The sequence below is a fragment of the Macrobrachium rosenbergii genome, chromosome 36, assembly GCF_040412425.1.
Source record: "Macrobrachium rosenbergii isolate ZJJX-2024 chromosome 36, ASM4041242v1, whole genome shotgun sequence".
Lineage (NCBI taxonomy): Eukaryota > Metazoa > Arthropoda > Malacostraca > Decapoda > Palaemonidae > Macrobrachium > Macrobrachium rosenbergii.
The window spans coordinates 14,272,918-14,298,626 of NC_089776.1; the positions used below are offsets into that span (position 1 = coordinate 14,272,918).

Below are 25,709 nucleotides of genomic sequence, written 5' to 3' on the forward strand. Positions count from 1 at the left end.
AATCAGACGACAGTCGCGTAGATTGGTCATATCAAGAAAATGAGGTTTGTTAGCCTACGCTAGACCTGTAACCTCAAACTACTCATCTGGTAAGATGCTATATCATTTAAACCTTATTTCAGTACAACTTAATTTCGAAATAATATAAATACAGTAGAAAATAAAATTTCCTTGATGGAAACTTATTGAAAGCACAATGCTAAGAAAAAAAATTTTAAAGTTGCCTGAATTAGATTTGCCAAGCTCAGGCTAGGCCTATGACAATTGATTAAGCTTGTATTTTTATAGTTTCTCCTCATTTCAAGAAAAGCTTACTTGCTGATGGTAGTCCTAAAAGAACGATATCCCCAAAGGGGAATGTTTTTTCCTACTTCCTAAAGATGACGTTTTCAGTCATCCAGAAGAAATGTTTTTGTGACCTCCAAAAGTTGGTTTTCGACCTCAAAAGTAGTGTTTTTTTTTTTTGACCAAGAAAATTTTAATTCACAATCGGGTCTTCGAAATGCGTGTATTTCAGAATTCAAATATAGATTATATCTGCGTAATAAAAAGTGGTGCGTGTTAAGGAGGATAAAAGTGTGAATATGCCACATTTAAATTGATACTTGTTCAGAACCTCAAAAAGTGTTCATTCCTGACCGTGTAAGTGTGGTTGCCCAAAATTATCATTTCATATCTCCAAAATGAATTTTTTTGGATTTTCAAAAAAAAAAAAGGGATTTTCAAAAATAATATTCATTTCTCGAGGGTTCATTAGAATAACCAGTTGGTTCTTAGTGGCTTCTAAAAATAATATAATATCTAGTCTTACAATAAGTGTATTATTCATCTCCAACATGACAACTTTTTTCAAATTTCAGTACCTTTGAATTCCAGAGACCAATATACCACCTCTCTCGAAGTCATTGATAGAATGAGTAGTAAATTCATCGGGGAAAAAAAGTCACATGAAAATGTATACTAAAACATGTTATAAATCTAATTCAGGTAACTTGTAATTGTTAATGAACAGTTTGTTGTGGTTACCTATTATGTATGTAGGCGCTCTTACGCGTATGTTCTGGCATTATATAAATATATATATATAATATATATTATATATATATATATATATATATATATATACTAATTAATAAATGAATTTATTTATGCTTATGCATTGCTATTTGTTTGTTTTTCATTTTTTTTTCACTTCATTCTTGTCAAATGTTTTTCCTTGTACTGATGTTTATCCATTGGATCCTTGGGCTATGTAGTATTCGAAACTATGGTTACGGTTTGGCTTGTAATAATAATAATAATAATAATAATAATAATAATAATAATAATAATAATAATAATAATAATAATAATAATAATAATAATAATTTATTCAACTATTTATTTATTTATTTATTTACTTATTTATTTATTTATTTATTTATTCATAATCAGTTAATAAATAGCGTTAAGAATACATTTATCAAGTTCAGCCATTAACTCGTAATCTGAAATGTGATGTGAGCTATCCGTAGAGTTAACAATGCCCCCATCTTCAAGTAGGCGGAGATAGGTTTAGACATTTATACTATAAATAAATATATATATATATATATATATATATATATATATATATATATATATATATATATATATAGAGAGAGAGAGAGAGAGAGAGAGAGAGAGATCCATATATATACAATATATAATTATATATATATGTATAGAGAGAGAGAGAGAGAGGCGGACAAGTCTAGACCTATATATGCATGTATATATAGTTCCAGACCTATATATTAAAACCACGGAATAAAGTATTTATTTACCACTATTTTTTTTTATTTTGCAGTGCTGCCCAGTGACTGATCGATATTCTTCAACTTGCGTCGCACTGGCTCTGGTCGACGACGCCGGAAATAGAGACTTAAGGTATGTAAAGGACTTAATAATATTTCCTGTCATTTACCTGTTATTTCTGTTATTAATGTTTACCTTGTTATTTAATTCATTTTTAAAATTTTTTTTATTGTTGATTCTTTACTTCTCGAATTTCTTTTACCTGTCCTCGACTGTTTTTCCTTATTGGTACCATCTTAGAGTAACTATGTTACGGTTTAGCGTGTAATAATAATAATAATAATAATAATAATAATAATAATAATAATAATAATAATAATAATAATAATAATAATATATATTTATAAAATTTACATACATATATATATATACATACATAAATATCTATATATATATATATATATATATATATATATATATATATATATATATATATATATATATATATATATATATATATATATATATATATATATATATACACACATATATTTATAAAATTTACATACATACATATACCACCTACATACATAAATTGAGTAACTAGACCTACAGTTTGCCTTGTAATAATAATAATAATATATATATAATATATATATAATAATAATAATAATAATTAGGTTCTCTCTTAAATCGGTACCGCCTTAACTGATACGTCACCTCTAAATTCACGATATGATTATAAACAGAAAAAATTTACTATCTTTATAATTGCCTAATAATAATAATAATAATAATAATAATAATAATAATAATAATAATAATAATGATTAGGTTCTCTCTTAAATCGTTATAATTAACGATACGTCAGCAGACTCTAATTCACGATATGATTATAAACATGGAAAAAATTTACTATCTTTATAATAATAATAATAATAATAATAATAATAATAATAATAATAATAATAATAATAATAATAATAAATCGTAATAATAATAATAGGTTCAGCAGGTTAAATAGTTATAATTAACAGAAAAAATTTACTATCTTTATACTAATAATTCAATAATAATAATATCATTATAAACATAGAAAAAAATTTATAATAACGATATAATAACTAATAATAATAATAATAATAATAAAATAATATCTTTATAATAATAATAATAATAATAATAATAATAAATAAATAAATAAATAAATAAATAAATAAATAAATAAATAAATAAATAAATAATTTTGGACCCAGAATTCAGGAAAATAAGTATAAACGACAGAAAACGAGACACAATACTTATTTGTTTTTTTTTTCTCGCCGGTCCAAAGTTCACTCGGTACACGATGACACAGATAAATGCAGATGAACGAAATTGGGACTAAATTGCTTTTTGGACACGCAGTCATTCTTTCTTTCTTTCTTTTCTTTTCTTTCTCTCTTTCTTACTTGCTTTAAGTCTTTCTTTCTTTGTTTGAATTCATTTCAAGTATTCAAATGGATGAATTAATGAGATGTTAAAGAGATATTAGACTTGGCCTTACCCGGTGTGGATTGTAGGGGCTTGTTCAGGTGGCGTTCGGCGTAGCAGAAAACGGATACTTTGAGATATAGACGTTCTGTAGCCATTACGGAAGAACGAAGCTTTTTTTTTTTTGATGTAGAAATTGACTGATAAAGAATAAGGAAATTATACTGAAGAATCTTTTGCCCAGTAACTCTGAGAAGAATGAAGAAGATTCAAGATTAACTCTCTGACCCGTTCGAATTTGCCTTGGTCATCTTCGCTGTGGAAACACCTTTTTTTTGTGGTCATTGAACGCCTTTTTTTGGGAGGGTTAAACGCCCTTTTTGTGGGGGTTAAACGCCCTTTTTTGCGAGCATTAAACGTCTTTTTTTGTGGGGATTAGACGCTTTTTTTGTGGGGATTGAACGCCTTTTTGTGTGGGCATTAAACGTCTTTTTTGTGTGGCATTTAACGTCTTTTTTGTGTGGTATTAAACGCCTTTTTTGTGGGGATTAAACGCCTTTGTGGGCATTAAACGCTTTTTTTCTGAGGATTTAAACCCCCTTTTTGTGGGGATTAAACGCCTTTTTTTGTGGGCATTAAACGCTTTTCTGTTGGGATTAAACGCTTTTTTGTGGGGATTAAACGGCATTTTTATGGGGATTAAACGCCTTTTTTGTGAGGATTAAACGCCTTTTTTGTGGTGATTAAACCCATTTTTTTTGTGGGGATTAAAAACACTTTTTTATGGGGATTAAACGCCTTTTTTGTGGGGGTTAAACGCCTTTTATTTGTGGTATTAAACTCCTTTTTGTGGGCATTAAACGGCTTTTTTTGTGGGTATTGAGCGCTTTTTTTGTGGGCATTAAACACCCTTTTTTGTGTGCATTAAACGCTTTTTTTTTTGTGGGACTAAACGCATTTGGGGGAGAATTGAACGCCCTTTTTGTGAGCGTTAAACGTCTTCTTTATGGGCATTAAAGACTTTTTTGTGGGAATTAAACGCCTTTTTTTTTGTAGGAATAAACCCTTTTTTAGTGGCATTCAATGCCTTTCATGTAGGAATTAAAAGCCTTTTTTTGTGGGCATTAAATTTCTTTTTTTTTGTATGAATTAAACGCATTTTTTGTACGAATTTAACACTTTTTTGTAGGAATGAAACACCTCTTTTTTGGGAATGAAACTTTTTTTTTTTGTGACCACTGAACACCATTTTTGTGGGAATTAAATTCCTTTTTTCGTGGTATAAATTAAACGCATTTTTGTGGAAATTAAACGCCCTTTTTGAAGGAATCAAACGCATTTTTTTTTGGAAATTTAACGCTTTTTTGTGAGAATTAAACTCATTTTTTGTGGAAATTAAACTTCTTTTGTAGGGATTAAACGCTTTTTTTTGTGGGCATTTCATTACGTTATCTTTTCGTACGAAGAATCTGGTAGATAAAACGACTGTTATCAAAGCTGGGGACTAAAGATTCAAAAGGATTAGAGATCTAGTGGCTATTCAAGCCTTCTTAAGCTTTCAGCTTAATGCACAAACACACACACAAACACACAAACACACACAGACCGCTCCATCCGACGGGGCTAAGCAAAGGGCAGAAAGCAACTCACCCAAGACATCCTGCTGTGGAAGCCACGGGAAAGCCTTCACGTTGGGAGGGAACTTCAAGTTGTTGCCGTTGAACTTAATGAGTACCCGGTGGGGCAGGAGGGCGAAGGCCTCCAGGAGGGCGTCGCGGTACTTGTCCGGTATCCTCGAGGTCTTCTGGAAAGCCCCAAGGCTGAAGTATATCACGCCTTCCTCGTCGGCGTTGTCCAGCCATTCTTTGAGTTCCTGGAAGAAGAAGAAGAGGGATGTCTTTGAGCTCATTTACTTTTTTTTGGATTTGGTGAAGAACATGTTGCAGGCATGTCTATAACTTATTGCATACATGCCACAAACAAGTTGGATACAAGTCAGGAACAGCATATTGGTAGACCTAACCGATGCTTCGTAGGGTTGCTCATGTCTTTGAGTTTGTTTACTTTCTGGAAAAGGTGAGGGACATGTTGTAAACACAGTGTCTGGAACATATTGCATACAAGTGACAAACAAGTTGGATACAAGTCAAGACCAACATATTGGTAGTCCCAACCAGTGTCTCATCAAGTAATTGTTCTTCACTGACGGTCGTTCATTTATTTGCGTTTGTTTACTTTTCGGAAAAGTTGAAGAACATATCACAAACACATTGTCTGAAAATTATCACACATGCATCTCAAACAAGTTGAATATATGTCAACAACATATTGGTGGTCCTAACCAGTTTTTCATACAGTTATTGTTCTCCACTGATGGTCGTTCATGTATGTGAAGTTGTTTACTTTTTGGAAAAAGTGAAGAACATGTCACAAACACATTGTCAGCAACTTATTGCATGCAAGTCACAAACAAGTTGGATACAAGTCATCAACATTTGGTGATCCTAACCAGCACTTCATACTAATATTGTTCTCCACTGATGGTCTCTCATGTATTTGAGTTTGATTACTTTCTGGAAAAGCGAAAGAATATGTTTCAAACAGTGTCTGCAACATATCACAAACACATCACAAGCAAGTTGGATACAAGTCACCAACAACAAATTGGTTAGTCACACCACATGCTCTACACGGTCATTGTTCCCCAGTGATGGTTGACTTGTTTTCAATCTGTTTGTGATAAGTATGCAATAAGTTGCCAACATGTGTTAATGACTTTTTATCTTTATCGTGTATTTGAACATATATATATATATATATATATATATATATATATATATATATATATATATATATATATATATATATATATATATATATAAATATATTTTCACACATGTGCACATAAACGCTAAACCAGGGGAAAAGATAATAAAATATATGCCACAGAATATCTGCAAAGCTGCAAAATGGCTTTATGCAGTGTGGCGTATTACATATTTGTCCTTGTGTCTGCAAGACTCTTCATACTGACTATAATAAGATAATCACTGTATACAATCTGCAGAGAGACGATGACTCTGCGCTTTGGCAACACTGCTTGGAGAAACATCACGGCCATTTAGAGAGAGATTGAGAAACTCTACTTCAGACTCGAATTTTCGTGTAAAATGCGTAAATGCTTGGAAAGAGGTCACTATATATATATATATATATATATATATATATATATATATATATATATATATATGTATATATATATATATTATTATTATTATTATTATTATTATTATTATTATTATTATTATTATTATTATTATTATTATTAAAAATCTTCCCAGTCATGTCCTCTCCTACATAACCTCACGAAAGCGCTTTAAGGCAAGTTGTAGTAAAAAAAAAATGAATTATCGTACGCAGCACCCAGTAACTGACTCGAGAAATAATTGGTCACTTGCTCGAGACGCGATGGGAAAAAAGAAGCATAAAACGTGCTTCATTATTGTGACTAAAAACTATTCTTCTTGTTCTTGTTCTTCTTCTCCTTTTTTTGTTTTCGTTTTCTTCTTACTTTCTTTCACAAGCATATTACGCCGTGATGTCATCGCCCGATGGAAAAGTTACATGAGTAGCCAAGTCAAGCGGGATTAGTCAGGAGTGGTTTGTGTGTGTTTGTGTGTGTGTGTGTGTGAGAGAGAGAGAGAAAAGAGAGAGTTGGGGGTGAAATAGAGTATAAAGCTTTCAGAGTTGAATTCCCACAGGATAAACTGAAAAGCATCGTGACATGGCTCTCTGTTGACAAATAAAAGCCATTTTTTTTGCCGGATATTGCAACATTTGGTGTCACTGTCTCTCACGAAAGGAAGATTGGACAACGAAGATTTGAAGATGACAAGCTGCCAGGTAGCGTCTAGCGTCTAGAGGCGAACAGCGAGCGGTAAGGTAGCGTCTGGCGGCGAGCGGCGAGGTAGGGTCTGGCGGCGAGCGGCTAGCGGCGAGGTAGCGTCTTGCGATGAGCGGCAAAGTATCGTCTTGCAACGAGCGGCGAGGTACCGTCTAGAGGCGAACAGCGAGTGGCAAGGTAGCGTCTTGCGACGAGCGGCAAAATATCGTCTCGTGACGTGCGGCGAGGTAGTGGCAAGCGGCGAGTTAGCGTCTAGGACGAGCGGCGAGGTAGCGCCTAGCGACGAGAGGCGAGGTAGCGCCTAGCGACGAGAGGCGAGGTAGCGTCTACGGACGAGCAGTAACGGGAGCCGCCGAAGATGCTCGATACGTTTGTCGAAGCTGATCATCAAATTTGTTAGAAAATTACTTTCATTTGAAAATATTTCCGTGAAATTTGTTGAAATACCAAGAGAAGAATGGAAAAATGAAAAAACTAAACAGTCTGGATTCATGATTTTAACGAGAGAAGCATGGAACAGAGTGAATTTTATAATCTACGTATATAAACAGTCTCGGATGTACGATGACAAACTGAATGTTTGCCGCTATGAGCGCTAAAAATTGGAAAAGGTCATTAATATAAAAAGCACCCTTTCGCATATGACAAAAGTTAAAAATAGTTCCTCGTTGGAAGAGTCGGTAGAGTTGTCGGCTAGCAGTCTGCTAGGCCCGAGTTCGAGTCTCCGGCCAGCCAAAGAAGAATTAGAGGAATTTATTTCTGGTGATAGAAATTCATTTCTCGGTATAATGTGGTTTGGATTCCACAATAAGCTGTAAGTCCCGTTGCTAGGTAACCAATTGGTTCTTAGCCACGTAAAATAAGTCTAATCCTTCCGGGCAGCCCTAGGAGAGCTGTTAATCAGCTCAGTGGTCTGTTTAAAACTAAGGTATACTTAGAGAAAGGAAAAACAAATAATTTTATATAGTTCACTGGTGGAATTGACGCCAGACAACGCCAAGAGTTTGAAAAGGAGCCACCATAGGTTAGATTTTTCAGAAAAGGAATTTTTTAAAATGAGAAAGCACTTATAAAATTCAAGATAAAAGATAAGGAAGCGTGATTTTTCAGAAAAGGAATTTTTTAAAATGAGAAAGCACTCATACAATTTAAAGTAAGAGATAGGGAAGCGTGACCAAAAATTAAGGTGTCCCCTGCGACTCAGTGAAGTGTTCCCACAGTGAATGAACCTTCCTCAGGAGGTTTATTCACTTGGGAACACCTCATCCATTCTTACACAGGTTCATTCACTGAGGAAACATTTTATCCATTCCTGGGGGACTAGTTCTAACTCCTTGTTCCCGTAGTCTCTTGTTCCCTTTTCTGGAAAACTAGCCCAACCTAATTTCCTTTCAATCTCTGGCGTTGTCAGGTGTCACTTCCACCTCTAAATTATGACACAACATTTTTTGGGAGATTAAGGAACGGTCTTCCTGAGGACGTCGTAAAATTGGAACTTCAAAAGTTCAAGCGAAGATGCAATGCATTACTACCCTAATACTTTTCTCCTTCCATTTTAATACATTTTTATCAAATTATTAAATGATCTTTTTCTTTTATATGATAAGTGGAATCTCTTTCTGTATTCCCCTTCACTTTGGAAGCTTGAATTTAAGGCAATGGCCCTGTAGGCCCATATGAATAGAGTTCTTGTTAATAATAATATGAATAATAATAGTTCATCTAATAATAATAATAATAATAATAATAATAATAATAATAATAATAATAATAATAATAATAATAATAATAAGAAGAAGAAGAGAAGAAGAAGAAGAAGATGGTTACGTCAAATGTTGCAGCATTTGACGAATAAAAAGCTTTTAATATTTAATTTTATCACCAGGGCCATGCATTCGGCTTTTCAGTTTTTGCGTGGGAATCCAGCTCTGAAATCTCTCTCTCTCTCTCTCTCTCTCTCTCTCTCTCTCTCTCTCTCTCTCTCTCTCTCTCTCTCTGTAGAAAAAAAACGAGCTGTAGGGTGAAATTCAAACCGACGACCGTCTTTTTTTTATTGCCAAGTTCTTGGAAGAAGAAGATCGTTACCCAGACCCTTTCGTGTGAAGGACAGCGGCCCTTTCGTCCTTATCGTTTCCAAAAATATCTCGCCCGACTTTCGTGATAATTTGTAGTAGCAGCAGTAATACTTACGCCCGGGGGATGGGGGTTGGGGTACGAATAGAGAGAGAGAGAGAGAGAGAGAGAGAGAGAGAGAGTCCGAAAATGTGGGTTTTATTTTTTTTTAGAAAGGATGAATCACGCGAGATTGTAATAAGCGCCTGAAGTTATAATGCTTTTAAACCCTCTCTAAAGGAACTCATTACTAACATGACAATTTGGGTGGTGCAAGCGAATTCCTCTCTCTCTCTCTCTCTCTCTCTCTCTCTCTCTCTCTCTCTCTCTCTGAGAAGTATCCCAGTTAAAAAGCTAACCGCAAGCTAACTGAGAAGAATGACATATTATCTTCAAGCAGTATGAATACGACAGAACTTTTATCCTTGAATTTTTTTTTAATATTTTACGCCCGTCCTAATCACTGTGAGGTCACCCTTGGCCTTGGGTGCTCAAGCACGACTTTTGACACTCTCTTTGGAGGATTAGCGCCCCCCCCAAGGGTGTGGTATGGCAATAAGACTGGAGCGTAAACAGTCGGAAACTATAGCCTATAAGTACTTAAGAATTGTTGCTTGAGGAGTCGATTAAAATGTCAAGCAGTCTGGAGCTGCAATGATTGGTCACTGCAATGACTGGTCAAGGACTGTAGTTAAATAGCAAGGCTTTGCATTTTACGTAGCTGTGGACCGAACACTCAGGAACTATAGCTTAAACATCCAGGATCCATGATTTAAACAATTACAACTTCGGCTTCAACGCTCAAGAACTTCAGCCTGAACAACCATCGAGATATGATTGTCCAAACAATCTTGCTCTGCAGTTTAACCAATGATGAACTATAGTTTAAGACTTTAAGCAACCATGCACTGCAATTTAAAAAGTGATGAACTATAGTATCAACAGTCAGGTACTGCAGTTCAACCAATGATAAACTATTGTTTAAACAGTCAGGTGCTGCAGTTCAACCATTGATAAACTATTGTTTAAACAGTCAGGTGCTGCAGTTCAACCATTGATAAACTATAGTTTAAACAGTCAGGTACTGAAATTCAACCAGTGATAAACTATAGTTTAAACAGTCGGGCACTGCAGTTCAACCAGTGATAAACTATAGTTCAAACATTCATGTACTGCAATTCAACCAATGATGAACTATAGTTTAAACAATCAGGTACTGTAATTCAATCAATGGTGAACTATAGTTTAAACAATTATGCACTGTAATTTAACCAGTAGTTTAAACAATCAGGTACTGCAGTTGAACCAATGATGAACTATAGTTTAAACAATCAGATACTGTGATTGAACCAATGATGAACTGTAGTTTAAACAATCAGGTACTGCAATTAAACGCAGTGATGAACTATAGTTTAAACAATCATGCACTGCAATTTAACCAATGATGAACTATAGTTTAAACAATCAGGTACTGCAAATGAACCATTGATGAACTATAGTTTAAACAATCATGCACTGCAGTTTAACCAATGATGAACTATAGTTTAAACAATCATTCACTGCAATTGAACCAATGATGAACTATAGTTTAAACAATCAGGTACTGCAATTTAACCAATGATGAACTATAGTTTAAACAGTCATGCACTGCAATTGAACCAGTGATGAACTATAGTTTAAACAATCAGGTACTGCAATTTAATCAATGATGAACTATAGTTTAAACAATCAGGTACTGCAATTTAGCCAGTGATGAACTATAGTTTAAACAATCAGGTACTGCAGTTGATCCATTGATGAACTATAGTTTAAACAATCAGGTACTGCAATTTACTCAATGATGAACCGTATTTTAAACAATCAGGAAATAAAGTTTGAAATATGAGCTTTAGTTTTTACAAACCAGAATATATTCCAAACTATAATTAAGAGAAAAACAAAAGCGGGGTTGACCTACGCTGTAGAGGTTGCTTCTGCTAGCTCCATGTGCTACAGACTCTCTCTCTCTCTCTCTCTCTCTCTCTCTCTCTCTCTCTCTATTTTAAAACTATTAGGTTCTCTAAGGTTTAAAAATATCAAATAAAACTGCAGAAAGCCTAATATCTTCAGAGAGAGAGAGAGAGAGAGAGAGAGAGAGAGAGAGAGAGAGAGAGAGAGAGAGAGAGAGAGAGAGAGAGAGAGAGAAATTTAATCTGCGATATTTGATATTTTCAAACTGCAGAGAGCCTAATATCTTTAGAGAGAGAGAGAGAGAGAGAGAGAGAGAGAGAGAGAGAGAGAGAGAGAGAGAGTTCCTGACCTCAGGCAAAGCAGATAAATTGGTACCACTGGCGAACTGCTAAGAATAGCCTGCTAAAAAAAAAAAAACTTTACCCCAGAGGGTAAGATACGAAAAAAAAACCAGTGTAGCCAACTCTAAGAATTCAAGACTTCTGAGGTCAACGAATTATAGAGGAGAATTCAAGGTAGAAGTCTGTGAGGATAGCGAATTCAGGATGAAAGTCGTTTTAGGAGTTGAATTCAGGATGAAGGTCGTTTTGAAAATGAATTCAGGATGAAAGTAGTTTTGTAAAATGAATTCAGGATGAAAGTCGGCGAGGAAAGCTAATTCAGGATGAAAGTCGTTTTCGAAGATAAATTCAGGATGAAAGCCGTTTTAGAAAATGAGCTCGGGATGAAACTCATTTTAGAAGATGAATTCAGGATGAAAGTCGTTTTAGAAGATAAATTCAGGATGAAAGTCGTCCTAGAAGATGAATTCAGGAAGAAAGTCGTCTTAGAAAGTGAATTCAGGATGAAAGTCGTTTTTGGAAGATGAATGCAGGATGAAAGTCGTTTTTGGATGCTAATTCAGGATGAAAGTCGTTTTAGAAGATTAATTCAGGGTTAAAGTAATTTGGAAAGATGAATTCAATGGGAAAATTCGTGATTTAAGTAAACTTGTATAGAATCGTCGAAGAATTCACGCTGGTCTCAAAAACATTATTAAAATTCCTTTATTTTTATGGCAGTCCAGAAATTTTATTGATTAATAAGGTTATATATATAAATATATACATATATACATTTATTGATAAATAATTTATATATATATAAAAATTAACAGATAAATGTATATATATATAAATAAATATATATATATATATATATATAGATTTATAAGAATAAATTAATAGATAAATGTATATATATATATATATATATATATATATATATATATATATATATATATATATATATATATATATATATAATATATATATATAACATTCAGTAATAATAATAATAATAATAATAATAATAATAATAATAATAATAATCTTGCACAGATTCACCTTTGAAAACGAATATCTAAAATAATTCAGTTTCATAGGAAGAGAATAAACACTCTTTGCAATTAATACTCACCAAAAATATAAAATGATACAAAAAAGAAAAGAAATCCTTCGTCTTGGGAACACGAGAGAAAACAGAGAATTCCTGGACAACTTTACCCCAAAATAAAAAGAAAAGGAAATAAGAAGAGAAAGGCAATATATATCCCATTTTTGGAAAATTTTTTTGATTTTTCCAAAGTGTCTCTGAATGATACTTAACCAAAATATCATCTTGTCAGATTTTCCAGCGAAATTTCCGCAAGGGCTGATTTTAAAAGCTCTTAGTACCTCAAGCGCGGTGCACTGTAGGCATTGCTCTTCTTTGCAGCGTCCCTTAGGCCCCTAGCTGCAACCCCTGTCATTTACTGTACCTCCATTCATATTCTTTCTTCCATACTTTCCAACCCTCTCGTAACAATTGTTTCATGGTGCAACTGCGAGGTTTTCCTCCCGTTACACCCTTGGAACCCCTCAATTTTCCTTTCAGCGCTGAATGACCTCATGGATCCAAGCGCTTGGCTTTCAGCCTAAACTTTATGTTCTGTTCTATTCTATTTTAATCTAGTGTAAAAATCTCTGTAGCCTGTTTTCTCAGAACGAGGGAAAAATGGCTGACGCCACGGACGATATGCACCAGCCCAGGCGGCTAAAGATTCTCCGGGCAGGAACAAGATCTCCCTCGGCGCGAGAAGACTGTGTTTGCTGAGGCACGTAGCGTAGAACCTTCGCGGTGAAACGCTACTGAGATCAACGGCCGAGAGAGAGAGAGAGAGAGAGAGAGAGAGAGAGAGAGAGAGAGAGAGAGATGTGAATCAGGACTGGATAGTAGATTTTTGGAATATTCGTGATCGAAGGATTCTGCAGTCCTGTATACGTATATATAAATATATATATATATATATATATATATATATATATATATAATATATATATATATATATATATATATATATATATATATATATATATTTATATATATTTTATATATATATTATATATATATATATATACATATTTATATATATATATATACTTATATATATATATATATATATATATATATATATATATATATATATATATATATATATATATATATATATATATATATATATATACAATGTATAAATCGCTGGTATACCAGTAGCAATTGAAAAACTTTACACACACATTATACACCAAAACTGTTTCACATAACAAACACGAAAAAATGTCACGAACACAGTATTTATCTGTTGCAATTTTTTGTAAATTTTGCAAAGCAATCCATATCGAGTTTCCAACTGATTGTGCGAATGAGAGAATCCCCCGTTGCTTAATCTCTCATTTACTGACTTGCGTATTCCGTCCGTTAATTTGAAAAGGAATTTCTGAGATTTTATTTATGCCTTTTGTACATTTATATCCTACGGGTATTGTGTTTTTTTTAAGATCAGGTCTACAGGCCTATTTCTGATCAATATAATAGATCGTATTTGCAGTGTTTTTTTTTCCACTTTTTTCTGTCAGTTCGCTTTTTAAATAAGGTATTCACTTTGCCTAAGTCATCTGACTTCAGAATGACAGAGGGAAGTCAATAAATGAAATAATATTTCAAGGGATAAGGTTCCGTCTATAGATCATACGGATTAGGTTTAAACTGTTTTTGAACAGCTCCGTACGCACATAATACATACATACATACATACATACATACATACATACATACATACATATACATACATACATACATACATTTGGATCTCAGGCTTTATAGTGTAAATAATTCAAGATGCTAAGAGGGCATTGTAGTTATAACAATTACATCGCATACATACATACATACATACATACATACATACATACATACATACATACATACATACATACATACATACATATACAGACTGATTTAGAGAGCTAACCCGAATTTCAGTGCAGATTCATGTTCGGCGTTATAATAATTCATTCTCTAACTTTGTACAATAAAGCTGTTCTCAATTTTATGGCGATGAAAAGAGCAAATAATAATAAATAATAATAATAATAATAATATAATAATAATAATAAAAATAATTTTCAAAATAATAATAATATATATGCGAGTAAATATCTTGTTCATTCTTTTTTTAATAAAAATATTATACGTATTTTCAAAAACCTATTTAACAAAACAATACAAATATGCGAGTAACAAGAACAGAAAAAAAAACTTACGGTTTTGCGTGGATGGCGGAACATTACAGTACAGAAAAAGACGAAAATATCTTTCCATCTTACGTAAACGTCACACTACTCTCTCGGATGATCGGTCTTGTTCACCCGAAAGCAAGATTAGGACCCAAGCACACGACCTGAGGTACGCCAGGGTATTACGTAACGCTGTGAAGAAAGTATACGACAAAGTTCTACCACCTTCCGCGTTTGGAAAATCTCGAGTTTCTCGATCCTGGCCACCGGAAAGCAAGATAGGACCCAAGCACCCGACTTGAGGTATGCCAGGTGTTAGGTAACGCTCGGAAGAAAGTGTAAGAAAGTTCTACCGTCCGCGTTTGGGAAACTCGCGTTCCTCAATCCTGTCCACCCGAAAGAGCAAGATTAAAAGGACCCAAGCACCCGACTTGAGGTACGCCAGGCGTTACGTAACGCTGGGAACGAATTACCCGACAGTTCCACCTTCCGGAAGCTGGCATCGCTCTCCAAAGCATCCTCAGCTGTTGGGGGCGAGATCGGCAACGTCCCTTCAGCAACACCAAGTGGTGTTATGTCACAGGGTAACGTAACAACATTCGAAGCAAACAATTTGTAAACAAAACACATTCTCGCGAATCTCGTTTCTCGTGTACCCCAAGTGTTTTTGTATGTTTGTGTGCGTGTTGTGCCATGTGTACGTCAGGCAAGGTGTTCTTTTGTGTGGGGGCATGGTAGGGGCATGGATCCTGTGTGCCCAGAGATGGGGGTTGATAGGGTTACTGACCGTACCCATATGAAATGACAGGCCAAGGAAAAGAGAAAAAGAGGAGGAAGAAAGAGAGAGAGATCGTCTCTTGGAGGGCGAAGTGGGACTCGACTCAAGGAATGGAGAGGAAAAGTGTACTCTATGGACTCTGTGTCCTTGGCTGTGCCCGTACCCAACACCATTTCTAGGGCAGGAAAAGGGGTTTTCTGACGCGCTTGTGTGTGTTTGTGTGTGTTCGAGGACCGCGAACGCGCACGCGCGGACAGTGCCACCACATGCCCCGTGGGGTCATTGACTCTACCCTAAGGAACGAAAAGGAGATTTGACTGACACCGGGCGATCGATTTCTTCGGAAACTTGAATATATATATATATATATATATATATATATATATATATATATATATATATATATATATATATATATATATATATATATATATATAATATATATATATGAAAGAGCCTACTGTGGACCTATGGACTTATATAACCAGCTAAGACGTCAGTCAACAGATTACCAAAACACAACTTTGGAAAAGGATGTTTTGTCAAGATGTGAGTCGAATTGGTTGAATTTACCAAGTGTCAACGAAGAAAAAATTAACAAAAACAAAATGGGTTCACTTTCGTTATTGTATAAGAACGTCCTTTTTCCTTGATAGATAAAATAATATTTTGTTATTCTGTTTTTGCAGGCTTGCTTTGAAGCGTGCCTTGTATGGCTTTTTTGTACAAAGGTTTTGTGTTGTGTATGTGTGTACAAAGGTTTTGTGTGTGTGTATGTGTGTATATATGTGTATATATATGTCTATATATGTATATATATATATATATATATATATATATATATATATATATATATATATATATATATATATATATATATATAAATATAAGGTACGCTTCAAAGCAAGCCCACAAAAACAGAATAACAAAATATCATTTTATCTATCAAGGAAAAAGTACGATCTTATACAATAACGAAAGTGAACCCATTTTGTTTTTATTAATTTTTTCCTCGTTGACACTTGGTAAATTCAACCAATTAGACTCACATCTTGACAAAACATCTTTTTCCAACTTGTAAGTTGTGTTTTGGTAATATGTTGATTGACGTCTTTGCTGGTTATATAAGTCCATAAGTCCACAGTAGGCCTCTTATACCCTTTGACACCTTACAAAGCTTATGGACCAGCTAAGGATAAGCTGCCCTGCTGGCATAAAGCCGACTTAACCTACAACCAAGAAACTAACCAGTTGTCCCAGGGCATTCAAAAAATTATTTTTGCTTTAAGAAGCCATATATGTCCTTTTTCCATAGGACAACAGAGAACGTGTATCCTCAATTTCGGCAGCTTCTAGGTGCCGGGGGAGATCAAAGGCTGCCAAAAAAGGCCCACCCCGGCGCTAGAGTGCTTTGGGGGGAATCCTGGCCTACCCAAAACCCAAATCCAGGCAGTTCAGCCAGGAATGCGGTCCCAGATTCTTCTAGCTTCTAAGAAACGCTCCGTCGTAGCTGGGTGGTTACAGCAATAAGGAAACTTTTAATAAAATTATTATTATTATTGTTATCATTATTATTATTATTATTAATCAGAAGATGGACCCATTTCATCTGGAACAAGCCCACAAAAGGGGTCACTGACTTGAAATTCAAACTCCCAAAGAATATGGTTTTCATTCGAAAGAAGTAACAGAAGGTAATAGGAAATACAGAAAGAAAAGATCAGTTACTAGTAAAGAACAAATAATTGAACAAATTAGTGAATAAATAGATAAAAATGTAAGTAAATTAATAACAAACAAGGAGAATTGTTTTAGGTTGTGATACATTGCGTCTTCCCTCGAACTCTTGAGATTCCAATTGCACGACATCGAACGTCGTGAGGAATGAAGGACCTCTGGGACTGACAGATTAATATTCTTACTGTGAAAGAAGATTCAGGAGATATGGGTTAATGGGCGTGTAACTTTTTGATTGTACTGATGTCGTGAGGATCAAGAGACTGGCCCACTGGAGGAAAATCCGGCACGAATTGTAACACGAGAGAGAGATATTGTGACGAGCTAAAACCTCACCCCGGGCTAACGTAGCACATGAGCTTGATATTCAAAGACATCATATAAAAGGTAATGATTGTAATTTGTTTATGGTTTAGGCCTTAGGGCTGGCTAGCAAGAGAATATATAATAATCTTTTCCATCCAACAACGAGACCGCCTTCTTTCGTAACGCGCTGAGAATCGTGGCCACTTGGTCACTTCACCTACAGAACTGTCACTTAGACTTAGCCTAAGACGAAAAAAAAGGGAAATAAAAAGCTGACAGTAAGATCAGACGAATCAGGAAGGATCTCCTCACGAAAAGCGTCGTCATAGCAGGAAATCGTCTTCATGGAAAGCGACTAAGAAAGGATACCGAGTTGGAAGGATGGAAGGATACTGAGGTTGTGTGTGCTTGAGAGCGCAAGCAAAGGTGAGACAGAGGTCAGTCAAACTTGAAGGACTATCGCCGTCTGAGGTTGAGGGAGGGAGAGAGGGACAGAGGGAGAGGTGGCGTTGGGGGACTGCTAGTAGTTGTTTGGTGGGGGTTGGGTGTTGGGGGGACAGCAGCAGCTACAACAGACGAAGGAAGGAGAGAGCTCGAAGACGCCAGGAATATCCTTATGTCCTTATAAGATCTTCTTTCTCGTGCTTGTTGCGTTGCCGTCTCTTCTTCTTGTGTTTTTGACGTCCTCAAACTTCCACTATTTTCCTTTGTTTTTCCCTTAATATCTACAGACTTTCTCTTTGTAGTTTGTTGTTAGAGTCATTTGCTACAAGAAGGATCAGCCTGCAGGGGCATAATCCTCAAATTAGACGGGGTCTCGGCAAAAACGTGAAAAATTGCAAAAATTTGTGAAAATGACCTAAAATGTGACAGTGCACGCTGCAGAGCAATGTTCCCAATAAGCAACACTTCGCCATGTTAGTAATAATGTTCTGCATTTGCCTCTGGAACGGCTCTTCACTCGTTCTATTTTGCCCCTAGACCTCGGAAAAACCAACCTTCGCTTACCCACAGGAGGAAGGCAAGCCCTTCGACGTGGGGCTGCAGTACCCACAGGACATTTGGGGTCAGGAAGGTAGGGAGGGGGTGTCTAGGAGCCAATAGGACTCGTTGGAGGTGGGGAGGGGGGAGGGTCGAAGGCAGTAACCTACGACCGACCAGCAAGCAGAAATAAGTGATGACGTCAGATTCTGTTCCTTGGCCCCCTCCCCTCCCCCCCCTGGGCAAAAAGGGCGGGACGAATACCATTGCTGATGTATGGAGGAGCCTCCTCCTCCTCCTCCTCCTCCAGCAGGGGTCGTTGGCCCTTGTGCTTGCTCCCAATGCCTCCGGCGGGCGGCTTTTCAGCCAAATGGCATTTCCTCTGACCTCCAAAATCGGCCATTTTTTTATTTTTTTAATTTTCTTTTTTGTGCTTTTTGCCCCTAAATCTCCCTCGGGAACCTTCTTGTGATTTATTTTTAGATCTCTCTCTCTCTCTCTCTCTCTCTCTCTCTCTCTCTCTCTCTCTCTCTCTCTCTCTCTCTCTCTCTCTCTTAGCAACGTCGCTATTAGGGGCTCGCAATTGAAGACGAATAGAATTAAGTAATAGTTCTTAATTGCTGTTCTAGAATTACATGATTAGTACTGAGTTTTTGTGCAGTTTTGTATCACATGTGTATTCCGTGTGTGGCGTCAGTATTTGGCTGAAAAATCGTATATGTGTATGTTTGTATATATAGATATAAACATAAACATATATCTATATATATGTATGTGTGTATATGTTTATATATATATATATATATATATATATATATATATATATATATATATATATATATATATATATATATATATATAAAAGATTCATAAGAGAAGGATGGAAATTTATGGGCCTTTTTAAGAAAAAAAAAGCTAAGCTGTTAAATTGCATAAAGCAGAAACACACACATACACATACATACCTCACACACATACACATACATACATATATATATATAACATATAATATATACTATATATATATATATATATATATATATATATATATATATATATATATATATATATATATATATATATATATATCCTGTATGTATATATATATATATATACACATACAGTATATATATATATATATATATATATATATATATATATATATATATATATATATATATATATATATATATATATATATGTGTGTGTGTGTGTGTGTGTGTGTGTGTGTGTGTATGTGTGTGCGTGTGTCTTTACACAGAGTTACAGCAATTTGGAAAAGGGAACTGTATTTAATTTTAAGTTTAACACATCGTGCGGTGGAGATCTCAGGCGGTTTAGAATATCAATTAATATTACAGGTTCTAAAAAGTAAAAAAAAAAAAAAAAAAAAAAAAAAAAACTGGTTACTCTTTCTATCAAACAACATGCTAAAGGTTTGGTAAACTGGCCAGATACTGACCATTTACTCAGCACCATTTTACGAAAAGCGGTAGAGGTATACACTTCTCTTTTTCTCGTGTTGTAACTGAGTATAGGTTACTATCTGATTACAGATTATTACAGAATAATTAGCGTATGTCAACGCTTCATTATACCTAATAATTTACGTCAGTGCTTGGCGTTACATTAATGAAACTAGCAGACAAACGAACAGAGATACCTCTGTGTCCTAATCGTTTACTGTTCATATCACAGTTGAATAACTAACATTAATCTAGAATTGCTGAGTAGACGACCATTGCAATCCGTTTGCAAATAACAACTTCGTTTTTGACAAGTTTCGGCCTCAGGACAGAATAGGGACAATCGGCCCGGATACGAAAAATACCGTTTGTTCGTAAGGCCTCATATATTTCTAACTGACAGAATCAATGCAACGTGTTTTAGGTCAATTGTCCTTCCTTTGCTAGAATACTGTTCTCCGATGTGGATGTCTGCTTCTGCCAGAGATTTATCTCTTTTAGATAAAGTGGTTCGTGGTGGTAGGTTTCTCTTTCCTAATAGTAGCAGTTATGACTTAGACCATCGATGGATGGTCTCTTGTTCGTCAATTTTTCAAAAGCTGTTTTTAACAGAGATCTTTCACATTCACAATTGATCCCTTATCCCCCTTTCCAGCCAGATTCCCTGAACAGCAACACCAATATACAGTAAATTCAAGCGAAGATACAACACATTGCTACCCTAATACAGTTCAAATTGTGCTTTAATACTTTACTTACATTTTTATTTATTTATTAATATGTTAATTTAATAAGTGATCTCCTCTTTCTGTATTTCTCATTAACCAATGTGACTTCTTTCGAATGAACACCATAATATTCTTTGGAAGCTTGAATTTCAAGTCAGTGGCCCCTGTGGGCTTGTTCTCTGTTAACAGGGTTCATCTCCTGAATGGAAATAATAATAAATTGGAGGAGGAAAAGCTAAAAATGTACTATATTAAAGTCGTGAGGCGGTAGAATACGACCCTGCGAGACTCCGCCACGACGCCAAAAACTGCCTCTACTATGTGTGCATGGTAACAGTAAGTTCTAGCAGTTAAAAAAAAGCAGTAAAACAGCAGAAGGCTGAGTAGGAGCATGAGGAAACAGCAGCAGAATGATGTGCAGCGTGTTCAGAGCAAGCAAGCAAGCCAGGAGGGACGCCGACTCGAGCGCGCGTGAGCGTAGAAAAAAAAAAAGTAGCTGATGGAAGGTCTCACCCGCTAATTATTGTCTCTTGCGGGCACGACTCAGAAAGTCGTCAGCGGCGACGCCTTCAGACATGACAACTTGCAAGGGCGGGACAAGCAAGTTTCAGGGGTCTCTCTCTCTCTCTCTCTCTCTCTCTCTCTCTCTCTCTCTCTCTCTCTCTCTCTCTCTCTGTCCTGGTCTTGGATATTTCATTTTCTTTATACTTGCTTTTGGAACCACTAAGTCATCTCTATCGCTCTTTTCCTTTCTTCGAAATTCTCTCTCTCTCTCTCTCTCTCTCTCTCTCTCTCTCTCTCTCTCTCTCTCTCTCTCTCTATTTCATTTCCTTTCCATTTTCATTTGATTCATCTCCATCTTTCTTTTCCTTTCTAACTCATTTCTCTCTCTCTCTCTCTCTCTCTCTCTCTCTCTCTCTCTCTCTCTCTCTCTCTCTCTCTCTCTCTCTTATATTTCATTTCCTTCCCATTTTCATTTGGAACTAACTCATTTCCATCTCTCTCTCTCTCTCTCTCTCTCTCTCTCTCTCTCTCTCTCTCTCTCTCATATATTTAATTTCCATCCCATTTTCATTTGGAAGTACTAACTCATTTCCATCTCTCTCTCTCTCTCTCTCTCTCTCTCTCTCTCTCTCTCTCTCTCTCTCTCTCTCTCAGATAAAGTTCCCAAGAACGAACCAATCCTTCTGAAAGGACGTCGAGAACTTTCAGTCCAAACCACGAAAAAAATTTTGTCCGATTCTTTCGTCGTCGGAAACCATTGGCCACTTGTCCGAAACCGTATGATTTGACTTCGTCGATCGAAATACTTCCTGACAGAAAATCCACTCGACATCATGAAGGTTCAACCACTCATGAAATCGAACGCTTCAAACGCGCTCTGAAAATATATTCCTTCAAGTAAAAGAATGAATAAAGTTGAGTTTTCTATTTCCTTTAAGTAAAGAAAGGGCATTTTTTCGCTTATTATCAAACACAATCAAAATATACTGTATTTATCATACAACAATTCGCCCTGTATTGTAATAATGTATTTATGTTTTTATCTGTTTATCTCTTATTAATTAATCGTTTTCTCCTGATAACTGATCTCTTCTTTCAAGAAGATATCAGTTATTAGAAGATAAAATAAGAAGAAGAGAAAGACAACTAAAAATGTAAATATATTATTAAAATACTGGATGAATTGTTTAATGGTAAATACAGTATATTTTCTGTATTTCTTATTACCTTCAGCTATTTCTTTCAGATGAACACTTTATTATTCTTTGGAAGCTTGAATTTCAAACCAAGGGCCCCTGTGGTGGGCTTGTTCCATACGAATAGGGTTTGTCTATTGATATAATAATAATAATAATAATAATAATAATAATAATGATAATAATAATAATAATAATAATAATAACAGCAACAACAACAACAGCAATAATAATAATAATAATAATAATAATAATAATAATAATAATAATAATAATAATAATAATAATAATAATAATACCACTGGATATTTGGGTATTTGACCTGATGTCAGGGAATGTAAACTTTTGAATAGACTGCATTGTCTTGAAAGGTAAGAATTTAATGAACGTTTGAAGATTAATTTGATGAAAATTTGCATTCATGTAGCAAAATGATTCTTCAGTTCAAAAGATGTCACTAGGCTTGTGGTTTTACTAATTTTAATTTAAATATTGTTTAATCGTTAAACAGGTAATTTTGACGCAAGAGACAATGAATTCTATGATACAAAATGGTGTAAAATTTGCATTTATGTAGTACATTGATTCTCGAGTCCAAATGATATCACATCGCATGTGGTTTTATAAATTTGAATATAAATATCTTTTACCTCTCAACTAATTTAATCGTTAAAAAGGCAACTTTAACACGAGGGACGATGAATTCTCTGGTATAAACAGAGTGCAAAATTTGCATTGAAGTGGTAAAGTGATTCTTAAGTTCAAGTGACTTCACCTGGCTTGTGGTTTTATTAAATTTAATCTAAATATCTCTGTACTTGTCAGCTAATTCAATGATTAAACGTGTTCTTTGAAAATGAGAGACAGTGAAATCTCTGATATAAACAGGTGTATAGTGAAGAATAAACTAATATCATTTATATGTTGCTATGTTAACTTCTGCTGCGCAGGTGACAATCAGTATCTAATCTTTTTCACGATTATATTGTCCAAAAACTGCCCTTATTACACTTTTCGTACCCTGCCAGTATTTATGGCAACATTATTATTATTATTATTATTATTATTATTATTATTATTATTATTATTATTATTATTATTATTATTATTATTATTCAGAAGATGAATTTTATTCATATGGAACAAACCCACGAAAGGTCCCACTGACTTGAAATTCAAGCTTCCAAAGAATTTTGTGTTCATTCGAAAGAAGCACCAGATCACTTATTAGAAGAACAGATAAATTAACAAATTAATAAATAAATAAAAATATAAGTAAAATATTAAAATACAAGTTAAATTGTATTACGGTAGTAATGTATTGCATCTCCTCTTGAACTTCTCAAGTTCCAAATGCACGACATCCTTTGTGAGGAATAAAGGACCTAAGGAATTGGGAAGTTCGACAGCGAGGCACATTTACTGCATATTGGTACTGCTGTTCGGCAAATCTGGCTGCTCTCGGCAGGAGAAGGGGATCAGAGATCAATTGTGAATGTGGAAGGTCTCTTATTCAGTTACAACTTACGAAAAAGTGACGAACGAGAGACCATCCGTCGATGGGCCAAGTCGTAACTGCTGCTATTAGGAAACAGGGGCTTCCTTAAAATGCTGGCGATGTTTTGGATTCATATTATGTTCATTCAGTGGTGACACGGGCATGATTAATTCCTCTGTGCTTGCTGTTTACTGTTATCATGAGAAATTGCTGCCGTCCGCAGATTTATGCGTGAGCATGGCTGCAGCCCAATTTCTCTCTCTCTCTCTCTCTCTCTCTCTATATATATTTATATATATATATAGTATATATGTATTTGTATATATAAATATATAAATATTTATATATATTTATATATATTTATATATACACATATATGTATATATAAATATGAATATATATAAATATATATATACATATATTTTTATAAACAAATATATATGTATATATAAATACACAAATATGTTTATATATACATACATACACACACACACACACACACACACACACACACACACATATATATATATATATATATATATATATATATATATATATATATATATATATATATATATATATATATTATAAATTATTCTGATTATATCAATGTCCAGTCTGAACCCTGTAAAAAACACTAATCTTATTCGTCTAACAAGATAAGAAGACTTTCGTTTAATTTCCCTGATACTTTATCATCAACAGAATTGATAAGAAACACAATTTCTGGTTTGCATAGAAATGATTTAGAGAGGGATTATTCTTTTTGACTTATATCAGCTTTTATTGCATGCCTTGTGTTTTGAAAGACAGGCGGCTTTTTGCTGCTGTTGCGACGCCATTTTATGGTAATCTATCATTGGGTGTGTATTATATTTATATATATGTATTGTATATATATATATTATTTATATGTATATATATATATGTATATATATGTGTGTTTATATATATATGTTTATATGTATAAGTAGATATATATATATATATATATATATATATATATATATATATATATATATATATATATATATATATATATATATTTATATATATAAACATATATATTTATATATATAAACATATATATGTATAGAATATATTGCACATGCATACTTTCTTGATGTCTTAAAATTAAAATCATTTAAAATACGTCCATACAAATAAGACCTATTTTAATCCGTACTGAAATATATGCCGCGTATCGTTCCCTTCTGGAAGTCCTGAGTAAATCCAAGAGGTTAACGTCCTGTGAGAGAGAGAGAGAGAGAGAGAGAGAGAGAGAGAGAGAGAGAGAGATCCCTTTTGTGATCGGAGGTATTTCGCTATCGTCTTATCAAGCAATCAATTAACAAACGTCAAAGGGCACCAACCCCCCCCCCCCTTCCGAACTTCTGTGACCCCACCCCTCCCCATCCCCCTTAAATGGCTTCCCCTACCCATACCCCTGCCCAGATACCCCCCCCAGGGGCATAGGTGGATTAATGCGTAATTTGGGTACAAATTTGAGTTCACTGCACTGTTTGCCCTGGGAACTGAATTTTGGGTAGAGTAAACTTTCTCTCTCTCTCTCTCTCTGTGAAGGTAGCATTTTGGGTACATGCCCACATACACACATGCCCAGGGTCTTATGAAATACTTACAGCAGCAATGGAGCTTTGAAGTGACCTTCCCCTTCTGAGAGTGTTGACATAACTACCTTTC

The 25,709-nt window shown here is 34.7% G+C and overlaps 2 protein-coding genes across 2 annotated transcripts in view; one reads left to right on the top strand and one right to left on the bottom strand.

The window, feature by feature from the left end:
* The window catches only part of LOC136856655 (uncharacterized), a 140,200-nt gene that overhangs the window by 34,068 nt on the left and 80,423 nt on the right, over nt 1-25,709 (top strand). The window contains 1 exon segment of the mRNA XM_067134669.1: nt 1,829-1,908. The gene's annotated coding sequence lies outside the window, so the exon portion shown is untranslated.
* LOC136856653 (UDP-glucosyltransferase 2-like) overlaps nt 1-25,709 on the bottom strand; it is a 95,969-nt gene that overhangs the window by 20,483 nt on the left and 49,777 nt on the right. Inside the window, exon 2 of the mRNA XM_067134663.1 lies at nt 4,900-5,122. Within this exon, the coding sequence (XP_066990764.1) occupies nt 4,900-5,122 (223 nt within the window). The remainder of the gene's footprint in view (nt 1-4,899; nt 5,123-25,709) is intronic.